The following is an 18686-nucleotide window of genomic DNA, read 5'->3' as shown; positions in this document are numbered from 1 at the left end:
TTTTATATACGTATGTAGTTCTCTGAACAAATGTGACATTATAAACTGGACATAAATGTAAAAGTATATTGAAATTTACAGTGAAAGCCCACAATAACATGTTTTGCATGCATGCAAATAAACCGTATGTCATTGTTCCAGCGGCTCTGAGCTGCGGATCATAATCGTACGGCTTCATATGTGAGCGGATGAATCTCTCTCTCCTCTTGGACTGTGGACTTTACATCTCAAGAATGTAAATATCAAATGCTTTAAGATTTATGACTAATATCTGTAGAAAGAAACTCAACTCTTGTGTCTCTCTCAGGCTGTTTTGGGGAATTATGTCTGGGGAAAAGCTGAATCTGCTGTGGCTGATGATCGTCTGCTGTGCTTCAAGCCAGATAAGTATGTTGCTTTAAACTTTAAAGAAAGTCTCAATGAACATGTTTTTAGATGCGCAGAGCCTCATTATGATGTGTTTGTTTGTGCAGGCTGTTTGAAGATGATGCTCATTGGTGATAATTTGTCAGATGCCCAATACCCAAATAGATCAACTTGCGCAGGTAGATGTGAAATAAACTGCATTTTTATCTTCTAAAATGTTGTGACGACTGACATATTCATAGAGATAATACCTTTTTATTCCAGCTATAAAGCTGACATGTCCATCTGCTTGTGAAACACTGATAGGGAATTTTTGCATAATGACCGTTCAACCGGAAACAACCTCCCTGGGTAACAGTGGTATTTTTGTATTATATACTGTTATCATTTTTATTAATATTTAGAATTAGCTTTTGTTTTTATATTTTCAGTTTGCATTTAAATTTTAGTTAAAGTTTTATTAATTTTGTTGTTATTTTGTAACTTTTATTAGTTTTAGTTGTTTTTAAGAATTCATATTTAGGTTTCTTTTACATTTATTTCACTTTAATTTTAGATATTTAGTACTTCAACTTAAACTTAGGCCTATTTTATGTAAGTTAGCTGCCATGGCAAAATCTTTAAATTTTAAGTTTTTAATTATATATATTTATTAATTAATTATATATATATATATATATATATATATATATATATTAGGGCTGTGCAAAAATTAATTGCGATTAATCGCATCCAAAATAAAAGTCTGTGTTTAAATAATATATTTGTGTGTGCTGTATATAATTATTTTGTATATATAAATACCTATGCATGCATGTATATACTTAAGAATTATTTGCACTTAAATTCTGTATATATATAAATATATAATCTATATTATATAAATATAAATATTTTATATATGAATAACACATTTTCTTAAATATATACATGCATGTGTGTGTATTTATATATACAAAATAATTATATACAGCACACACAAATATATTATGTAAACACAGACTTTTATTTTGGATGCGATTAATAACAATTAATTTTTGCACATCCCTAATATATTTATATTAAATATATATATTTATTTATTAATATTTTATTAAGTAAAGATCATGTTCCATGAAGATATTTTGTAAATTTCCTACCGTAAATATATAACAAATTTATTTTTGTGAGTGAATGCAGAAAAATCGCGAACATAAATGCACAATCTTGTGTGTGTTAGATGTTTACATTTTTTTTGCACCCTCAGATTCCAGATTTTCTAACAGTTGCATCTCGGCCAAATACTATTCTAACAAACCATATATAAATTATAAATCTAAATAAAATAAAAATGACCCTTTTGACTGGTTTTGTGGTACAGGGTCACAAATGTTAAAATGTTCTCTTGTGTTTCCAGGAAAATGCACAACAGACTTTTTTAATATAACAAACAAGTTGGGGAACTATGAAATCAGAATGAATGAGACGGTTGAAGACATACAAATGTGGTTTTTAACAAAGGAATCTAAATGTCTGCCATCAGCGGTCCTGAATATAAAAGGTGCGTGTCGTCAGGCGCAGTGTAACACACACAACACCGCATGAGTACAGCAGGCACACTTCTGTGTTTTCACCAGTGGTCGCTGCTGTCAGTCATTATGACGTCATCGCTGTTGATAATATTTAGATTTTTGATATTTCTGAACATTCTAGAAATCAATGCAAAGCTAAAATAGAACAAACGCAAGACTGAAATTCTATATTAATCATAATATTTAAATGGAGTAAATATGCAATGAGACACAGCAGATCATGGTACAACCACAGACTATTTTACACTAGTTTAGATTATTATATTTAGCAAGTGTTGTAATAATTTCATCTCTTCCCTTCCGCTTGATCCAGATCATAGTGTGACTTGTCAGAACAACAGCCCCCTGCTAACCTGCGCACCGACAAGCCAGACCACCACCTGCAAATCAAACACAAGAATATGTAAGATTTGACCCTCTTCTACAGTAAAATCCTCATTATCTAGAAGCATAGAATAGCATAAAAATGAAAGTAGAAGCCTCATTCGTTCGTTCTAAAGTCTAGGCCTACATAATATGATTGGGCTGGTTAGACTGGTTCAATCATTTACATGATCCTTTCAATGGGAAAGTCCAATTTTAGATCAAGTTTAGTAACAGTACCACAAAATTCCATGTATTTCGCAGCCTTTCTTTTAATATCAACATGACACCATATATTTGGATATATTAGCATAAATAACAAGATAAGGATTATATGAAAACACATTATGTTGCAGGGAGAACTGAAGGAATTTTGTGAAAAGTATTTATAGAAAAAATGTAAATGACGGCAAAATAATAAAACTAAAAAAAAAAACAATTAAACAATAATATCACATTAAAAATAGGGACTAGTAAACATGACTTAAAGGAGTAGTTCACTTAAAAAAAAACAAAAAACTTTTGCTGATAATTTACTCACCCCCATGTCATCCAAGATGTCCATGTCATTCTTTCTTCAGTCGAAAAGAAATGAAGGTTTTTGATGAAAACATTCGAGGATTTTCTCCATATAATGGACTTCAATGGGGTCCAAACGGTTCAAGGTCCAAATGAGAGTTTCAGTGCAAACTGTTCAAAGGACTTTAAACGATTCCATCCAGACGATGAACAAGGGTCTTATCAAGCGACATGATCACTCATTTAATAAATAAATAACAAAGTTTAAGTTTTATAAGCTCAAATGTTCGCCTTGCTCTGTTCTGTGATGCGCGTTCGTGACTCTCCTGTTCGAACTCGTTCATCAAAACGAACCAATCTTTTTCAGAGTCATTTGGTTCATTCAACGAACGAAACGAATTGACTCAGAAAAAGATTTGTTCATTTTGATATAATGAATATAAATATGCATATTTTTCTTACACATTTGTGATTGATATTCACTGACATTCTGTGGTGTTTTATTCCTGCCTTTTAATACCTTTATGCTGTTCTTAGTATACAAAGATGTACAAATCATAACACTGTGTCTGACACAATTATGTGCTGTCATTATTTATCGAGGTTGTTCGGAATTACGTTCTGTTAATCCTGGAGAGAAATGTAAAAATGCAACATTTGCCAATGATACATGCAGTGGTGAGTCTGTGTCTATAAACTACTTACAACTTCACACACCCATCACATCAAAATAAATAAAGTAGGCCTACAGCATGTAGTAGAACATGCATGTCTTTTTTCCAGATTAAAATCATTAAGTTATACGATTGGGGTAATATTAGGGTTCATTGACCTTTTAAACACAGACTCTACTTGCTTTGACAAGCATGAGTAAATCGTTCATGAGGAGTTGACATTGTTTAGCGCAATTACACTGTAAAAAAATATTGATGGTTTAACTTAAAAAGTAAGTAACCTGGTTGCCTTAAAATTTTAAGTTCATTGAACTGGAAAAAGTGAGTTAATACAATGAAGGAGAATGATTTAACCATCAGAAACTCAAAATAATATGTTATCTGAACTAAATAAATTATTTAAGTTGATTTGACAAAAGAAAAAAATGTTGTGATTACTACACTGTAAAAAAATATTGTTGTTTAACTTAAAAAAGTAAGTAACATGGGTTGCCTTAAAATTTTCAGTTGATTGAACTGGAAAAAGTGAGTTAATACAATGAAGCATCAGAAACTCAAAATAAAAAGTTATCTCAACTAAATAAATTATTATAAAGTTGATTTGACAAAAGAAAATATGTTGTGATAACAAATCTTGAAAATATTTTTTACAGTGTATGATTGCAATTAAAAATTCAATTGTTTTAACCAATTAAACACGAAAATATTATGCAAAAATTTAAGACATTTCTCTTTATATAGAACCTTTGAGTCAAGAACCCTAGAGCTCTTTAGAGAACCTGAGAGTGTATATGAACATGCAACTGTATAATGCTGAAATAACAATGTTTATACATGACATATTAGAACACTTTCTTTAATCTTTCAATTATTGCACAATAGATGTATAATTAAAACCAATTCCTTATTTATTTCATTGTGACGAAGCACAAGAACGAAGCAAATATGTTCTGAAATGGAACGGAACAGACTGGACGTGTGTCAAATGCAGAAATGAAGGTTCAACTACTGTCACACCAGAGTCACACACCACCACTAACAATCCAGATACCAGTGTCACACCATCCACGACAACCAGTGTCCCACCATCCATTGCAACCAGTGTCACACCATCCATGACAACCAGTGTCACACCGGCAACCAGTGTCCCACCATCCATGACAACCAGTGTCACACCATCCATGACAACCAGTGTCACACCGGCAACCAGTGTCCCACCATCCATGACAACCAGTGTCCCACCATCCATGACAACCAGTGTCACACCATCCATGACAACCAGTGTCACACCATCCATGACAACCAGTGTCACACCATCCATGACAACCAGTGTCACACCACCCATGACAACTCAGAATCAATCTCCCACTGTTCCACCACACGAGATTGTTTTGAATATATCTTCAGATAATAGAACAGACTGTAGTCATCCTGAACCCTCAAAAGCATCGTAAGTGTGCTGTTACCACACTCTAAAAAATGCTGGGTTGTTTTAACCCAATTTTGAGTCAAATTGACAAACCCAAAGGTTGGGTTAAAAATGTAATTTAAAAATTTAACCCAATGGCTGGGGTTTGTCCATATTTGACCCAAAATTGGGATAAAACAAGCCAGCAATTTTTAGAGTGCAGTTTCAATAAACTCTAGTAAAGTGTAATAGACTCTAGTACGAATGCCAACCAAGTGATTCAATCAACTTTGCAGAGAGGCTCTGGAGAGAATGAACTCCTGGGTGAAGGAGATGGAAAAAAACAATAAAAGCAATGCGGCGATTGTGATGGAGGATGTTATTGGTGTTCTCCAAAGACAAGCCAAGAACACAGAAAGCAAAGATACTAAAATATGCTACTCTTCAGAACAGAACATGATCAACGTAAGGCCTGAGAAGCATTGAAGCATCTGACTAGGATTTTATCATTTATCAGTGCTAATTATTCTTTAAAATCCACAGGTTGTTGAGAATAAGCAGCTGACAGGCTTTCCCTGGTATGTAAATGTTCCCAGCGAGGCCTTTGATAAATCACGTCTTGAAAACAATGGAAGTGCATATGTTGGAATTTTAAGGTTCAGAAATATGGGGAATAAGGTAATGTGTGCAATGAGATCATTCAGAAAATGTTTCTTGATTTAATGTTTATATTTCATTAACAGTAATTGCTTTTGGTTTCTTATTAAGAATGAAACTGTTTTGAACAATGAGGTTTATGGAATAACGATGGGCGCCAATATCTCCAACCTTACCAACAAAATAGAAATGTTCATTAAACGGGAAAATCTGGTAATGAATGTTTTTTTTTTTTTTAAGAAACTTTTTTTTTTTGATAATGACCAGACAACTGTGGAAGCAAAATAAAATCAAACATGTTGTTACAGGTCGGTAATGCATCATGCAGTTCTTGGGATGGCAAAGGTAAATTCACTTATGGCTGTATTGATCAGTTCCCACATTCTAAAAATGCCAAATATTGGGTCAAATATGGACAAACCCAAATGTTGGTTTAAAAAAGTTTAACCCATTGGCTGGGTTTGTCCATATTTGACCCAAAGTTGGGTTAAAACAACGTAGCAATTTTTAGAGTGCATCAAGTTATTTCATATAATCAATTTAATTTGCCGCTCTCTTCTCTTTTAAGGAAATCTTACATGGACGACGTCAGGCTGTGAGACAGTAAAAATCGACAATAACACCATAAAGTGCTCGTGTTCACATCTGACGTTCTTTGCAGTGCTGATGGTGAGAAGCTTCTCTTCTGAGAGTTTCGTTTAAAGACCCCAAGAAATCAATATATTTTAGTCCACGTTTATATGCTAGCGAACTTGTACAAGATCACTTGAAAAAACTTAAATATATGCATTTAAAATTTAAAGTCTCTAACTTCGGGGAAAATCTCATATTGACAACAAGAAGTTTAGTCCAAGAATGTTTCTAGAATAATAACGTTCTTCCAATTATACCACCTACCTATATCTAAATTAAAGAATGGTTTAGTTAGTGCTATTTGTGCATTCACGTGTTTGACGCGAATTCGCGCCTGCCGCCCAAGTTGAAAAATCTGAACTTTGGCGTCAATTCACGCCGCGTTAACCAATCAGGAGCCTAGCTGCTTGCTCACGTGGTGAAGGATCTGGATGCTACAATAAATTATTTTGTAATACGAATAAACGCCTGGTGTGGTTCTAATGCACAACGAAGCAAATATTTTATCACTTAAAACTGTATTTCTATATACGAGACATGTTCATTTTGTATTGAATGTTATTTATTCCATATCTAGATTATATGAAATATTATTATGATGTAAAGACAAACAACATACATGTGCATAAGTTCGTGTCTGGACGTAAGAGAGGAAAAAAAAAAATCACAGGACAGGTTAATAACTTTTGGAGGCTGGCTCTATTTAGCATCAAAACAAAAATAAATGACAGTGGATGAGGGCGAGGGTAATCGTCGCACCGATGCGGGACAAACAGGTCATCAAACTGGGCGCGGGACAGGCGGAAGTACCGCTGACAGCGGCCGTCATCCAGCGCAGCTCCTGGAGCGAGCAAATGGTCCAAACTCGCCGAACGGTTCGGCCTCCGAAGGCTCCGGTGGACACAAATACCGCGACGATGATCCCTACGCCACTGTTCTAGCTCTCCAGAGTAAATACAGAGCGGTGACTCTCTCGATGAATGCTCGATCAACATACAAACGATGGCCGCCAACAGGTTTTGATTCCGATGTGCGTAATATTGAAATAAAGTTTTAAGTGATAAAATATATGCTTTGTTGTGCATTAGAACCACACCAGGCATTTAGTCATATTGCAAAATAATTTACTGAAGCATCCAGATACTTCACCACGTGAGCAAGCAGCTAGGCTCCTGATTGGTTAACACGGCGCGAATTGACGGCAAAGTTCAGATTTTTCAATTCGGGCAGCAGGCGCGAATTTGCGTGAAAAGCGTGAATGCACAAATAGCACTAACTAAATCATTCGCGCTTAACGCGCCAGACGCTCAAGACGGAAAAATTCCACAGGAATTTTTTAGGCGCGTAACACAACATGATGACATGTGAAAATGATAGTAAAAATCATCCGGCTGATCTGTTTTCTCTGCTCAGTCTCTTCCAGCTGAAAATCAAAACAGCACAGCACAGTCTGTGGAAGCATTGAGCTTCATCACTTCTATCGGCTGTGGCATCTCCATGTTTTTTCTGTCCGTCGCTCTGTTCATGCATTTCCTATTACGGTACAGTATCTTAAAATATAACATACAGCTACTTTAAGTTCTTTGACCAATCACTTTTGCTCCTCTTTTTGATAAAATGCATAAATGCATGTTACCAATACAGTGTTTTTATATTTGAACAGGAAAGCCAAATCAAACCAGGCCACGAAGATCTTGATGAACATGTTTGTGGCTTTGTTTCTCCTGAATCTATCCTTTTTGTCAAACGAGAGCGTGGCCAACACAGAAGACAAGGCTGCGTGCGTCTTCATAGCGCTGCTCATGCATTACTCAATGCTGGCTACATTCACCTGGTTCTTCATTCAAGCTCTTCATATGTACTTATGGCTCATCAGACAGAACATCACCATCAAAAACTACATGAGGAAGATCACCGTGTTCGGCTGGAGTGAGTTACATGGAGAAATCACCTGTTATAGTGTTCACTTTAGAAAATAACAGTTATTTACACAGGAACCTGGTTTGATGCAAGGTAAAAAAGGTTATGTGGGCAGTCCTCAATGTTTACCTCTATCGAATTTACCTCCTTCCCCAAAAAATGTTGGGGATTGAAGTAGTGATATGCCCCTTTGGACAAGTGCTCTCAGGCCATATGTTTTGCTTGGGGAACTTGCTTTAGGAAACAGAACCACTGTGCAATTTTCTTCACAAGTCACATACACTGTAAAAAATAACCGTGATTTTAACGGTAAAATACTGTAAAAATGCTACAGTGCAAAACTGTTAATTGGTAAACAGAAAGTTTCCGTACTATACAGTAAATAACTGTGATATAGTTTTACAGTAAAATACCGTTAAATTTACAGTTTTTGAAAGTGAAAAAGAACAAATCATTGTATAATTTACAGTGAAAAACCGTAAATTGACATTCCAACAATTCCTCATAGTTTTATTAGAACATTTATGTACATTAGGGTTATATGTTACATTTAATGTTGTTAAATTAATGTTTATTGCATTTTTTAAATTTCATGTGTGTTACCATGATGGTGCTTAATGTTTGTGTGAATGACATTGTGCAGCTTCTTGAATTAAGTATTGCTTTATACAAGTGTTCACTTGTGATGAGCTGTGATTGCTCATGTAACTCTCATCACTGCTGTGATGAATGTTGGTTGTCAGTGTACTACAATCGTCTAAAACAGATATCAATATTAATAAGATGGTAAATCCAAATTTTATCAGAAAATAAAATATGGTTTATTACTGTAAATTTTAAGTTAAGTGTGCAAAACCATTAACGTTCCTACCGTACTTTTAACGGTAAAGTTCTGGCTAAAATTTACGGTTTATTTTTTACTGTGTAGGGATGCACCATGCTTTTGGACTCAGAGTCACTTAAATGTTATGCTCACTTCATGCATATTCACAACCAACTGGGCAGGAAATTCCTCAACATGGCGTAGTAGGTTTGTGTTACTGTGTTCCTCATAGCATCAACACCGAGACGCAGTGTCGAAGTTCCAGTTCAAAAGGGAACACCTTGTGTTGTGAATGCAACCCATTAACCTGAAAGTGGAAAGGAGATGCTACGTCTTGTTGCCATACTTCAAGGCATAACAGCACGTCAGCTTGGCGTGTTACTTCATGCCAATAGATTGGCACGTTTACACATGCGCCAGACCGTGGTCAAGCCGAGGGCATTCCCCATAGCATCCACACTAAGATTTAGCGTCTCATTTCCCTTCTCAGGGAACTAGGTTGCATTTGCAACCTCAGACGTCTATATAGATTTTTATTATTTTTTAATTTTAGTTTTTGTTTTTTAGTACAAGTTAAACTAAATGAAAATGTTCAGTTAAAGGCGACATATTATCCCTTTTCACATGATGTACTATTAATATATGGTGTCCCAAGAATGTGTCAGCTCAAAATACCCCCAGAGATTATTTATTATAGCTTTTCAAATTTGCCCCTTTTTGGGTGTGAGCTTGCATGTACCGTCATGTTTAACTTTTGCCCAAGCGTACACAGTTCCCTGAGGTCTTTATAAGACAGAAGTGACATTTTTTGGTCAATATTGTTCAGTGTTCGTCTGTCCTGAACGACAGAACAGATTGCATGCTTTGCTCAAACTTTTGCGATTGCATTAGAACTGGTTACACTGTTGTCTCTTGCGAAAACTAAATGTTGGCGTCGTGGGTGGAAACATTAAGGGCCGGTAATATTTTAATAAGATCCCCTTTCTACATCAGAAGGGGAGCGAAATCTGATTGGCTTATTATTTGACATGCTTGCACTGGCTTGCCAAAACAAAGTCACTGGGTGGTCACTTTTCACGTTTTCTGGGTTGGTAGATGCAGCGGGCACCTAAAAAATTACAGCACTTAAAGTTTAGTTTTAGTTACCTATTATAACCCTGATCTCTGTGTGTTTTCAGTGTTTTCAGCTCCTATTGTCATAGCAGTTGTTTCATCGGGAGGATATAAAACATTGATCATAACAACAACGTCTGGAAAAAACACAAAAATGTAAGTTGTTCTTATGTCATAATTGCATGATTAAAGAGTACTGATTATGCTTTTTTTCATGTTCATCTTTTTCTTTAGTGTGTAATGATGCTGTTTGAGCATTAAAAAGCTCTTCAAAGGTCCAAAGTCCCTCTAGAGGGAGTTCTTCTCTATATTAGTGTCAGTATTTGCTTGCCATGTGTACTTAATAACCAAAGCATTGAGAACTTTGTAAGTGTACAGACAGTTTAAAGATATTTTATAAATACAGTCGACTTCGTGTATACAGGCAGCCAGTGTTGTAGTCGAGACCGAGACCAAAGACAGTCGAGTCCGAGTCGAGACCGAGACCAAAGAGGGTCGAGTCCAAGTCGAGACCGAGACCAAAGAGAGTCGAGTCCGAGTCGAGGCAAGACCAAAGAGAGTCGAGTACGAGTCGAGACCGAGACCAATGAGAGTCGAGTCCGAGTCGAGACCAAAGAGAGTCGAGTCCGAGTCGAGACCAAAGAGAGTCGAGTCCGAGTCGAGACCGAGACCAAAGAGAGTCGAGTCCGAGACGAGACCGAGACCAAAGAGAGTTGAGTCCAAGTCGAGACCGAGACCAAAGAGAGTCGAGTCCGAGTCGAGACCAAAGAGAGTCGAGTCCAAGTCGAGACCGAGACCAAAGACAGTCGAGTCCAAGTCGAGACCGAGAACAAAGAGAGTCGAGTCCAAGTCGAGACCGAGACCAAAAGACAGTCGAGTCCGAGTCGAGGCAAGACCAAAGAGAGTCGAGTCCGAGTCGAGACCGAGACCAAAGAGAGTCGAGTCCGAGTCGAGACCAAAGAGAGTCGAGTCCGAGTCGAGACCGAGACCAAAGAGAGTCGAGTCCAAGTCGAGACCGAGACCAAAGAGAGTCGAGTCCGAGACCGAGACCAAAGACCGTCGAGTCCGAGTCGAGACCGAGACCAAAGAGAGTCGAGTCCGAGTCGAGACCGAGACCAAAGAGAGTCGAGTCCGAGTCGAGACCGAGACCAAAGAGAGTCGAGTCCGAGTCGAGATCGAGACCAAAGAGAGTCGAGTCCGAGTCGAGACCGAGACCAAAGAGAGTCGAGACCAGCTCACTCGAGTCCGAGTCGAGATCGAGACCAAAGAGAGTCGAGACCGAGACCAAAGAGAGTCGAGACCAGCTCACTCGAGTCCGAGTCGAGATCGAGACCAAAGAGAGTCGAGACCGAGACCAAAGAGAGTCGAGACCAGCTCACTCGAGTCCGAGTCGAGATCGAGACCAAAGAGAGTCGAGTCCGATTCGAGACCAAAGAGAGTCGAGTCCGAGTCGAGACCGAGACCAAAGACAGTCTTAATTTATATATTTATAATATAATTTAATGAGGAAAACCTGTTCTAGTTGAGAAAATGAAAACATTAATGAAGCTTTTAAGTCAACATTGTCTCTTCTCTTCTAATTACAGGTGCTGGATTACAGATCCGTTAATTCACTACATAGTGAACATTGGCTACTACGCTTTAGTCTTCATGTTCACGACAGGAATCTTCATCATGATCGTCACTAAGATTGTCCAAGCCCGGCACCTAAAATCGCCTGACGGCAAGAGAAAGACGTTCAGAAAGCAGCTGATGATGGTGTTGAGTTTGTTCCTGCTCTTCGGCCTGACGTGGGCTGTGGCGTTCTTCAGTTATGGACCGATGCTTATCCCTTCATATTACATCTTCACCGTGTTGAACTCGTTTCAGGGTGAGAAACAATCACATGGATGATTGTGTGTGATGCAATTTTTTTTTTTAAGTTACATTTTTTAAATTATACAAATTACTTGAATGATATCTGAAATGTTTATGAAATAGTTGAAATATGTTCTACCGATTTTTTTTTTCAGGGTTTTTCCTCTTCCTGTATTACTACCACATTCACAACGATGTCGCAGGAAATTTCTCTGATGATCCAGTAAGCTCCAGCTCCAACTCCACCACAACCATCGTTCAATAATGGAGTGGAAAATGCTTTATCTCTCTCCTTTTTGCACTTTCTCTCGTTTACTCCCCTTTTTTAAAACTGGAATTTAACGTAATACAACCTGAATCACCATAAGGAAAATATTGACGTGCACAGATTCTGCTGCACCATGAACAGGGATAAACCAGACAACTAAATCGAAATAGATCGAAATTAATTCACATTCTCGAATCTCGAATGTAAAAAATGGAATCGTCGATGCTGCCTCGCCACCATGTTACGTCCGTTCGGCTTGCCAGCGGAAAAAACGCGCGTGTTCAAGTTTTTGGGATTTCCAGTGAGTTTTGTTAACAATGTTCGCTCAGTTTGCAGACATCCCAAGTCTCGCGGAAGTGCCGGGTTTGATAGCGTTATTAAAATTAGTTAAAACCTCGCGGAAGAGCGAGCAAGAGCGATCGTGCATGCCGAGACAGAAAAAACTGTGCTCCAAACGGCATTGCGCGCACGGCAGAGAGGGAGAGAGCGAGAGACCTTGCATGTGTGCCTCACGAAGCGCATGTAAGACAGAGAGCATCCTGATTGGTCGGCTGATAAAAAAACGAGAATCAAATCGAACCGTGACCTTAGAATCGAAAATGTAATCGACAACTAGGGTTGGGTATCGTTTGAATTTGAACGATTCTGATTCCGATTCCGATTCCTTGTTTCGATTCCGGTTCCTAACGATTCTCGATTCAGATTCTTTTAAGGGGCAGGGTCAAAAAAGTTTAGCTAACCTTGCTAACCAACGGCCTTTCTGAAGGAAATACTCCTTCTGTAAAAATACTCCTTTTGTCACAAATTTTGCATTTTGCCGAGATTTCGTTATTTTTAGAAAAGTAAAGCCACACTTTGGATCGCCGACGTAAGGTACTCATGTTCGACTCGCGCGGTTATGCCAACACTTCCGGTAGACGCTTCTTCGTTGGTGTTGTTCAGCGGTTTCTTCTTCCGCTCGCCGGACTGTGAATATCGAAACTAGGAATCGAAATTTTAACTTTTGAACGATTCCGGGAAAAACGAAAAGTTAGTCTCGGTTCCAATCGATACTCGATTCTCGATACCCGACCCTATCGACAACCAAAAAATTTTAACTCCAAACTCTGAGATTCCCCATCCCAATTCACTCTCCTGCCCAGGTCCAACATAATCCACATCACCTAGACCGCCATTGCTGCACAGAGGTAGGGAACATTGAAAATAAACTTTCCAGACTTGATCCCAGGATTGCACTTAGGAACTGCGTCACTGTCAGCCAAGAACAGATAGACAATCTCACCAAAGTAAATCGTTTTTTAAGCACTCTGTTCAGACACTCACCACTGAACAAGGAACAAACACAACTCCAGAAGGAACAAACTCCAGACGACCCAAAATATCAGTCAAGGACTTTATGATAAAATGAGCAATTACATCTCAAAACAACAGCAATCGACCACGACTGATATTCTGATCATTTGAACACTATAAAGAAAAAGAGCTGGTTCAGGGGCAAGCCAGACCTCTCAAAGGCACAAACTACAGACTCAACAAGTCTATACCCAAAGGACATTCTCGAACAACTTTTCCCAATCTGGAAACAGCTGATAAATGAAGGGGGAAAAAAGCAACCATTGCAGTGGACAAATTATACATAGATGGACAATTATATCATGATAAGGACATTTCCTCCAGCCCTACACTCCCATTCTTGTGCCAAAACCTGCCATGATCATAAACGTATAATTACACCACCACTTACCACCCCTTCTCTCTCTCACACGCTCGTTCTTTCGCTTAAATCTATAAAATGGTAAAATGGTAAATGGACTGCATTTATATAGCGCTTTCATAGACCTAATGGCCACCAAAGCACTTTACATATTGCCTCACATTCACCCATTCACACACACATTCATACACCAACGGTATAAGATGTGCTCTTGCTTTGCACTTGGGTCTCGTGCCCTTCCGACTCCACCTGTTGTACACTTTGTCTGTATTTAATGGTTTCTGTATTGGGGTTGTTGTTCTGTTGTGTACAATCTATCTTTTGTTTATTCCCAACAGCACTGCCATGTTATGCACACACGCATATGTAAAGTCGAGACACCTTTATTTGTATAATGCTTTTTTACAATGCAGATCGTTTCAACGCAACTTTACAGTCATAAGAGGAAAATAATGCAACAAAGTTTGCTTGGGCTGTACAGCAGATCTAGAAGAAATTAGGTTCATAGCCCAGCTTAAGGAAGTTTAGTGTTGATTCATTTCCGTTGTAAAAATCATTAGTTATTAATAGAGTTAATTTACCTATACAGCAGCTCTGGAGAAAACAGTGATGTCATCGTCCAGCTCAGTTTAGTTTTCATACAACAGCATTAGTACAGTCTGATCAATAATATTGAGTGCACAATCACAACTGCACAAATATACCAGGGGTGGAGGAACATCGATTCACATATGAATCGTGAATCTATCTTCTGTCGATTCGCATCGATTCACAAATTTCAGAAATTAATTTTCTAAAGGGTGCAGTATTAATTAACTGTTGCAGGCAATTTCGTTAATTTTAATAATAACAAAGAATTTATAATCTAAACTGTGATGATGACTCAATCAATTTATAATCCATACTGTGAAAATTCAATCAATTTATAATCCATATTGTGACGATCATACTGTCTTATTTTTTATATTTGATTTTTCAATTTCTGTAGTACTTCTTACTAAATGTTAAATAAACCTAGGCTGACATTTATTTAATTATGTATATATTTTTTTCTATTGTATTTGTCCTATTGTTTATTTATTTTCATTGTATATACCAGTTTTATTTTATTAGTTTTTATTTTTGTATCAAGGAGTTTTCTTTATGTATCCAAGTAGTCTATCCATTTGTCTCAGGCCTCCCTTGCTTTACAGAAGGCTGTCAGTCATGTGTGTAATGATTGCAGTCAGCTTAAATTACATTTGTTTTATTATATTGGGTAAAATGGGATGAAAAAAAAACAATAAACTTCATTAACATTTAATTCAGTGAGATTTTTCTTTTAGAAATGGAATAGAAATAGAAAAAGTAACTCAAAACTGTAAACTAGAAATCAAATCTATGCATAAATCACATCAAAATTATATTCAATATCGAGAAAATATTTTAAAAGCGATTCTGTCAGGACCACTATGGTCAAATATGATTGACAGGTAGCGTACAGTTTGGATTGGCGATGTGGTTCTGTTCTGGGCGAGAACTCCCTGCGCATCCATGAATAAGAGTAGCAATAACCCTCCTTAGGGTGAACAGAACAGAACCAACATGAATGTATTGAGAATAACATTAATTAATTTAATGAACAAAATAATTAGAGAATTTTAGTCTGATTCAGGGGGAATCAGAATGCCAAATCCTGACTGACGAGAGGTGGAGTCGGGGATGGAGGAGGATAATCGCTCCTGAGAAACACGACAGCTGCTGATAATACTGAAGGAGTTATATACTGTATGTATACAGTGATGTCATATTCCTATAGGTGGAGGATCAGCTGATAATACTGGAGTTATACGTATACAGTGATATTAGGGTCGTATTTCCACTCCTCTTGCACATCTAAATAAATACACCCCCATTTGGAGTAACCTAGATTTTATAGTCAACAAGCCAATTAACTTCCATACATGGGAAAAAAATTACAATGTCAACATCTTCCATTATAATAAGCTGGCCTCATTTTTCTACTTGGTCCTACAGCCTCGAAAGTACACTAAATGTTTTTAGAATATCTATAAATCAAATCATCTATCAAAGTAAAATCGTAACGCTGATCACTATCTCTCTGCTTCAATCTCAGAGCTACTTAATCACTGTATACATAGTATAACTCCTTATTATCAGCTGATCCTCTACGACCTTATAACTTTCTTTTAAAAAAATACTCTCCAAAATATAAAAAATTACTCTTTGTGCCGATTTCTGGACACAAATCTACGTCATGACGAAAAAAAATGCCAACCTGCAACTCATACAATAAAAGGTATTTATAAGGGGAAACTGTGTTGTCAAAATCCAAAAAATCTCAATCAAATTTTCATGTAAATGAGAAGAACAAAGACAAATGTCACTTCTGAATGAGTGCAGTTTAAAATGATGTACTATCTACATAAAATGATAACCCTAAAAAGGGCCAACTTTACTGAAATCACTAAAAATGCCAAATATCTGTGATGATCATTACTGAAACCGCCTGTTATTGTGGGAGAATTAAATTGTGCTGAATATTCCTGATGTTAGATTAATCGAGTGTTGTAATCCATGTTTGAACATATTCGTGTCAGAGCGACACACTATGAATATCTTTTAGGAAACAAATTTACATCAGAATGAAACTAAAGTCACACGCCTGTGGATACAGATATTTGCATCATCATTTGATATTACAGCTTTAAAAAATTCTCACACACTAATGTGGAAAATATTTGGTTATTAAAAAATGAAAGACACGCAAACACTGTGTCAAAATCAGCTAATCAGACTTGTTAATAAATGTGTTATATCTCTAAGAGCCTCTCACAAGATTGGCATGAAGAGAATACAATTTCTTCATCATGATGGACTTTCAGTGGCTCCAAAAATATGAATATGAATCTATATATCGCAAAATAATCGAATTATTGTCTAATAAACAGGGTTACGAGGTTATGCTTTCATTGGCATCTTTATTAAACTATTTATTTGCTATATTTATATAGTTCTCTGTAAAAAAATGTAACTTGATAAACTCGACCTGAACGTAAAGGAACAGTGAAAATTACAGTTAAAGCCCAAAATAACATGATTTGCATGTCTGCAAATGAATCGTATATCATTGTTCCAGCGGCTCTGAGCTGAGGATCATCATTCGGCTTCATAAGTGAACAGATAAACATCTCTCTCCTCTTGGACTGTGGACTTTACATCTCAAGAATAAAAAAAGAAAATGCCGACAAATTAAAAAATTACCACCAATATCTGTAGAAAAGAAAACTCAACTCTTGTGTCTCTCTCAGGCTGTTTTGGGGAATTATGTCTGGGGAAAAGCTGAATCTGCTGTGGCTGATGATCGTCTGTTGTGTTTCAAGCCAGATAAGTATGTTTCTTTAAGCAAATTACATTCATCAACTTCAAAAGAAAGTCTAAATGCCAGTAAATATGTTGTTTAATGAGCGAAAACCAACTTTTTTGTTGAAAAAGTAAAAAAAACAAAAACAAATCACATTCTATGATTTTGTTATATGGTTGTTTTATGACACGGTCACATCATTGTCATATTCAGTTTTAGTTTGGATTAGTGGATTAGTTTTATTAGTTACATAGTTTCCAGTCTGTTCCCCTTCGAATGGGAATTCGCTAAAGGACACTTTGGGGAAATGCCTAAACGCGACACGAGTCTAAACACGACAACGAACTTAACATTGGCCAACGACGGCCTATAATGTCATTTCAGGTGTGGCCGTGAGTATTAAAGGGCATCTGTGAAATATATCATCCTCTTTCTTGTCTTCAGGAGACTGTTTGTTTGAACGCATGTCTACTTAAGGCGGGCATACACTGTGCGATTTTCGTCCGATTTTGAGCTGAATTCTGACTCGTGCGACTCTTTTTCGTGTCGGACCGATGTCGTGCAGTGTACAGGGAGAAACGAGAGGCGATTAGCCTCTCACGATCGACAATCGGATGGTCGGATGAATTTCTGGCATGTCAGAAAATTTGGTCGCTCCTCGTGACTATATCGCACAGTTGAAGCAAAGCTACGAACCGATTGCCCTAAACTCAGTGTTTTTTCCCTCACTGCACCTGCGCGAAAACAGAAGTTTAACCATTTCATCTGCAGCAAAAATAAAATTAAAACGAAAAGAGGGAGATCTTTAAGTTCAAATAGCTACAAATTACTGTTGCTTACCTCCAGTTCGTGTTGCAAAATGGATAATATTACCCACCGTCTTCCAAGCCACCTGCGATGTGACACCTCTTTTATTAATTTGTCAAACAATGTTTTTGAAATAAACCTGTTTTTAATTTTCATTGATAATTAATTATGGCAATGTTTGGACATATTATAGACTATTAATAGCTATTTTATATGCCTATAATTCATTGTAATCGACCTAAATGTTTTAGACATTTTTTAATGAGGAGTAAGATTATGTAATATTTATTATCCTGCTGTGAAAATATTGCGTGGCAAATTAATTACAATAGCGGATCAATTTCAGTAATTTCAGTACAGAGATTCAGTACTTCCTCCAGCACTGGAAGAGGATGCATTTATCCCGTGTTTATCCCGGGTTTTGATTCGTTTAATAAAGAATACGGCTACATCTAGATCCGCTTGCATCGTCTCATCTTCCTTGCCTGACCTAACCGTTACAATCATTGCGTAATTGGTTCTTAATGTTATCTTTGTGCAAGCTGCTGAAAACTATACTAGTTGGTGACAAATTTGACAGATGCATGTTTCTGGGACTCGGGTGACACTCGGGTAGATGTGAAATATAC

The 18686-nt window shown here is 37.1% G+C and overlaps 1 protein-coding gene across 1 annotated transcript; it reads left to right on the top strand.

Annotated features, from left to right (window-relative positions):
* The first annotated feature begins 173 nt into the window (after positions 1-173).
* On the top strand, positions 174-15178 carry LOC120473320 (adhesion G protein-coupled receptor G1). The gene is made up of 18 exons (XM_039663107.2): positions 174-235; positions 308-387; positions 474-545; positions 631-717; positions 1763-1906; positions 2251-2340; positions 3423-3497; positions 4421-4943; positions 5198-5366; positions 5445-5579; positions 5670-5771; positions 5867-5903; positions 6127-6227; positions 7605-7732; positions 7855-8120; positions 10113-10203; positions 11634-11917; positions 12060-15178. The coding sequence occupies exons 1-18, from the start codon at positions 189-191 to the stop codon at positions 12167-12169; spliced, it is 2541 nt and encodes an 846-aa protein (XP_039519041.2). The 5' UTR covers positions 174-188; the 3' UTR covers positions 12170-15178.
* Positions 15179-18686: the final 3508 nt, after the last annotated feature.

Source organism: Pimephales promelas, chromosome 15 (assembly GCF_988280905.1).
Source record: "Pimephales promelas chromosome 15, fPimPro1.hap1.1, whole genome shotgun sequence".
NCBI lineage: Eukaryota > Metazoa > Chordata > Actinopteri > Cypriniformes > Leuciscidae > Pimephales > Pimephales promelas.
Note: the sequence above shows the minus strand (reverse complement) of the source record. Positions and strands in the feature narration are given on the sequence as shown.

Bases quoted from the DNA above. Each gene is read 5' to 3' on its own strand.
- LOC120473320 (XM_039663107.2), top strand. From the start codon at position 189: ATGAATCTCTCTCTCCTCTTGGACTGTGGACTTTACATCTCAAGAAT. The intron at 5,904-6,126 runs GTAAATTCACTT...TTCTCTTTTAAG, and splicing joins CAGTTCTTGGGATGGCAAAG to GAAATCTTACATGGACGACG. The intron at 8,121-10,112 runs GTGAGTTACATG...GTGTGTTTTCAG, and splicing joins GATCACCGTGTTCGGCTGGA to TGTTTTCAGCTCCTATTGTC.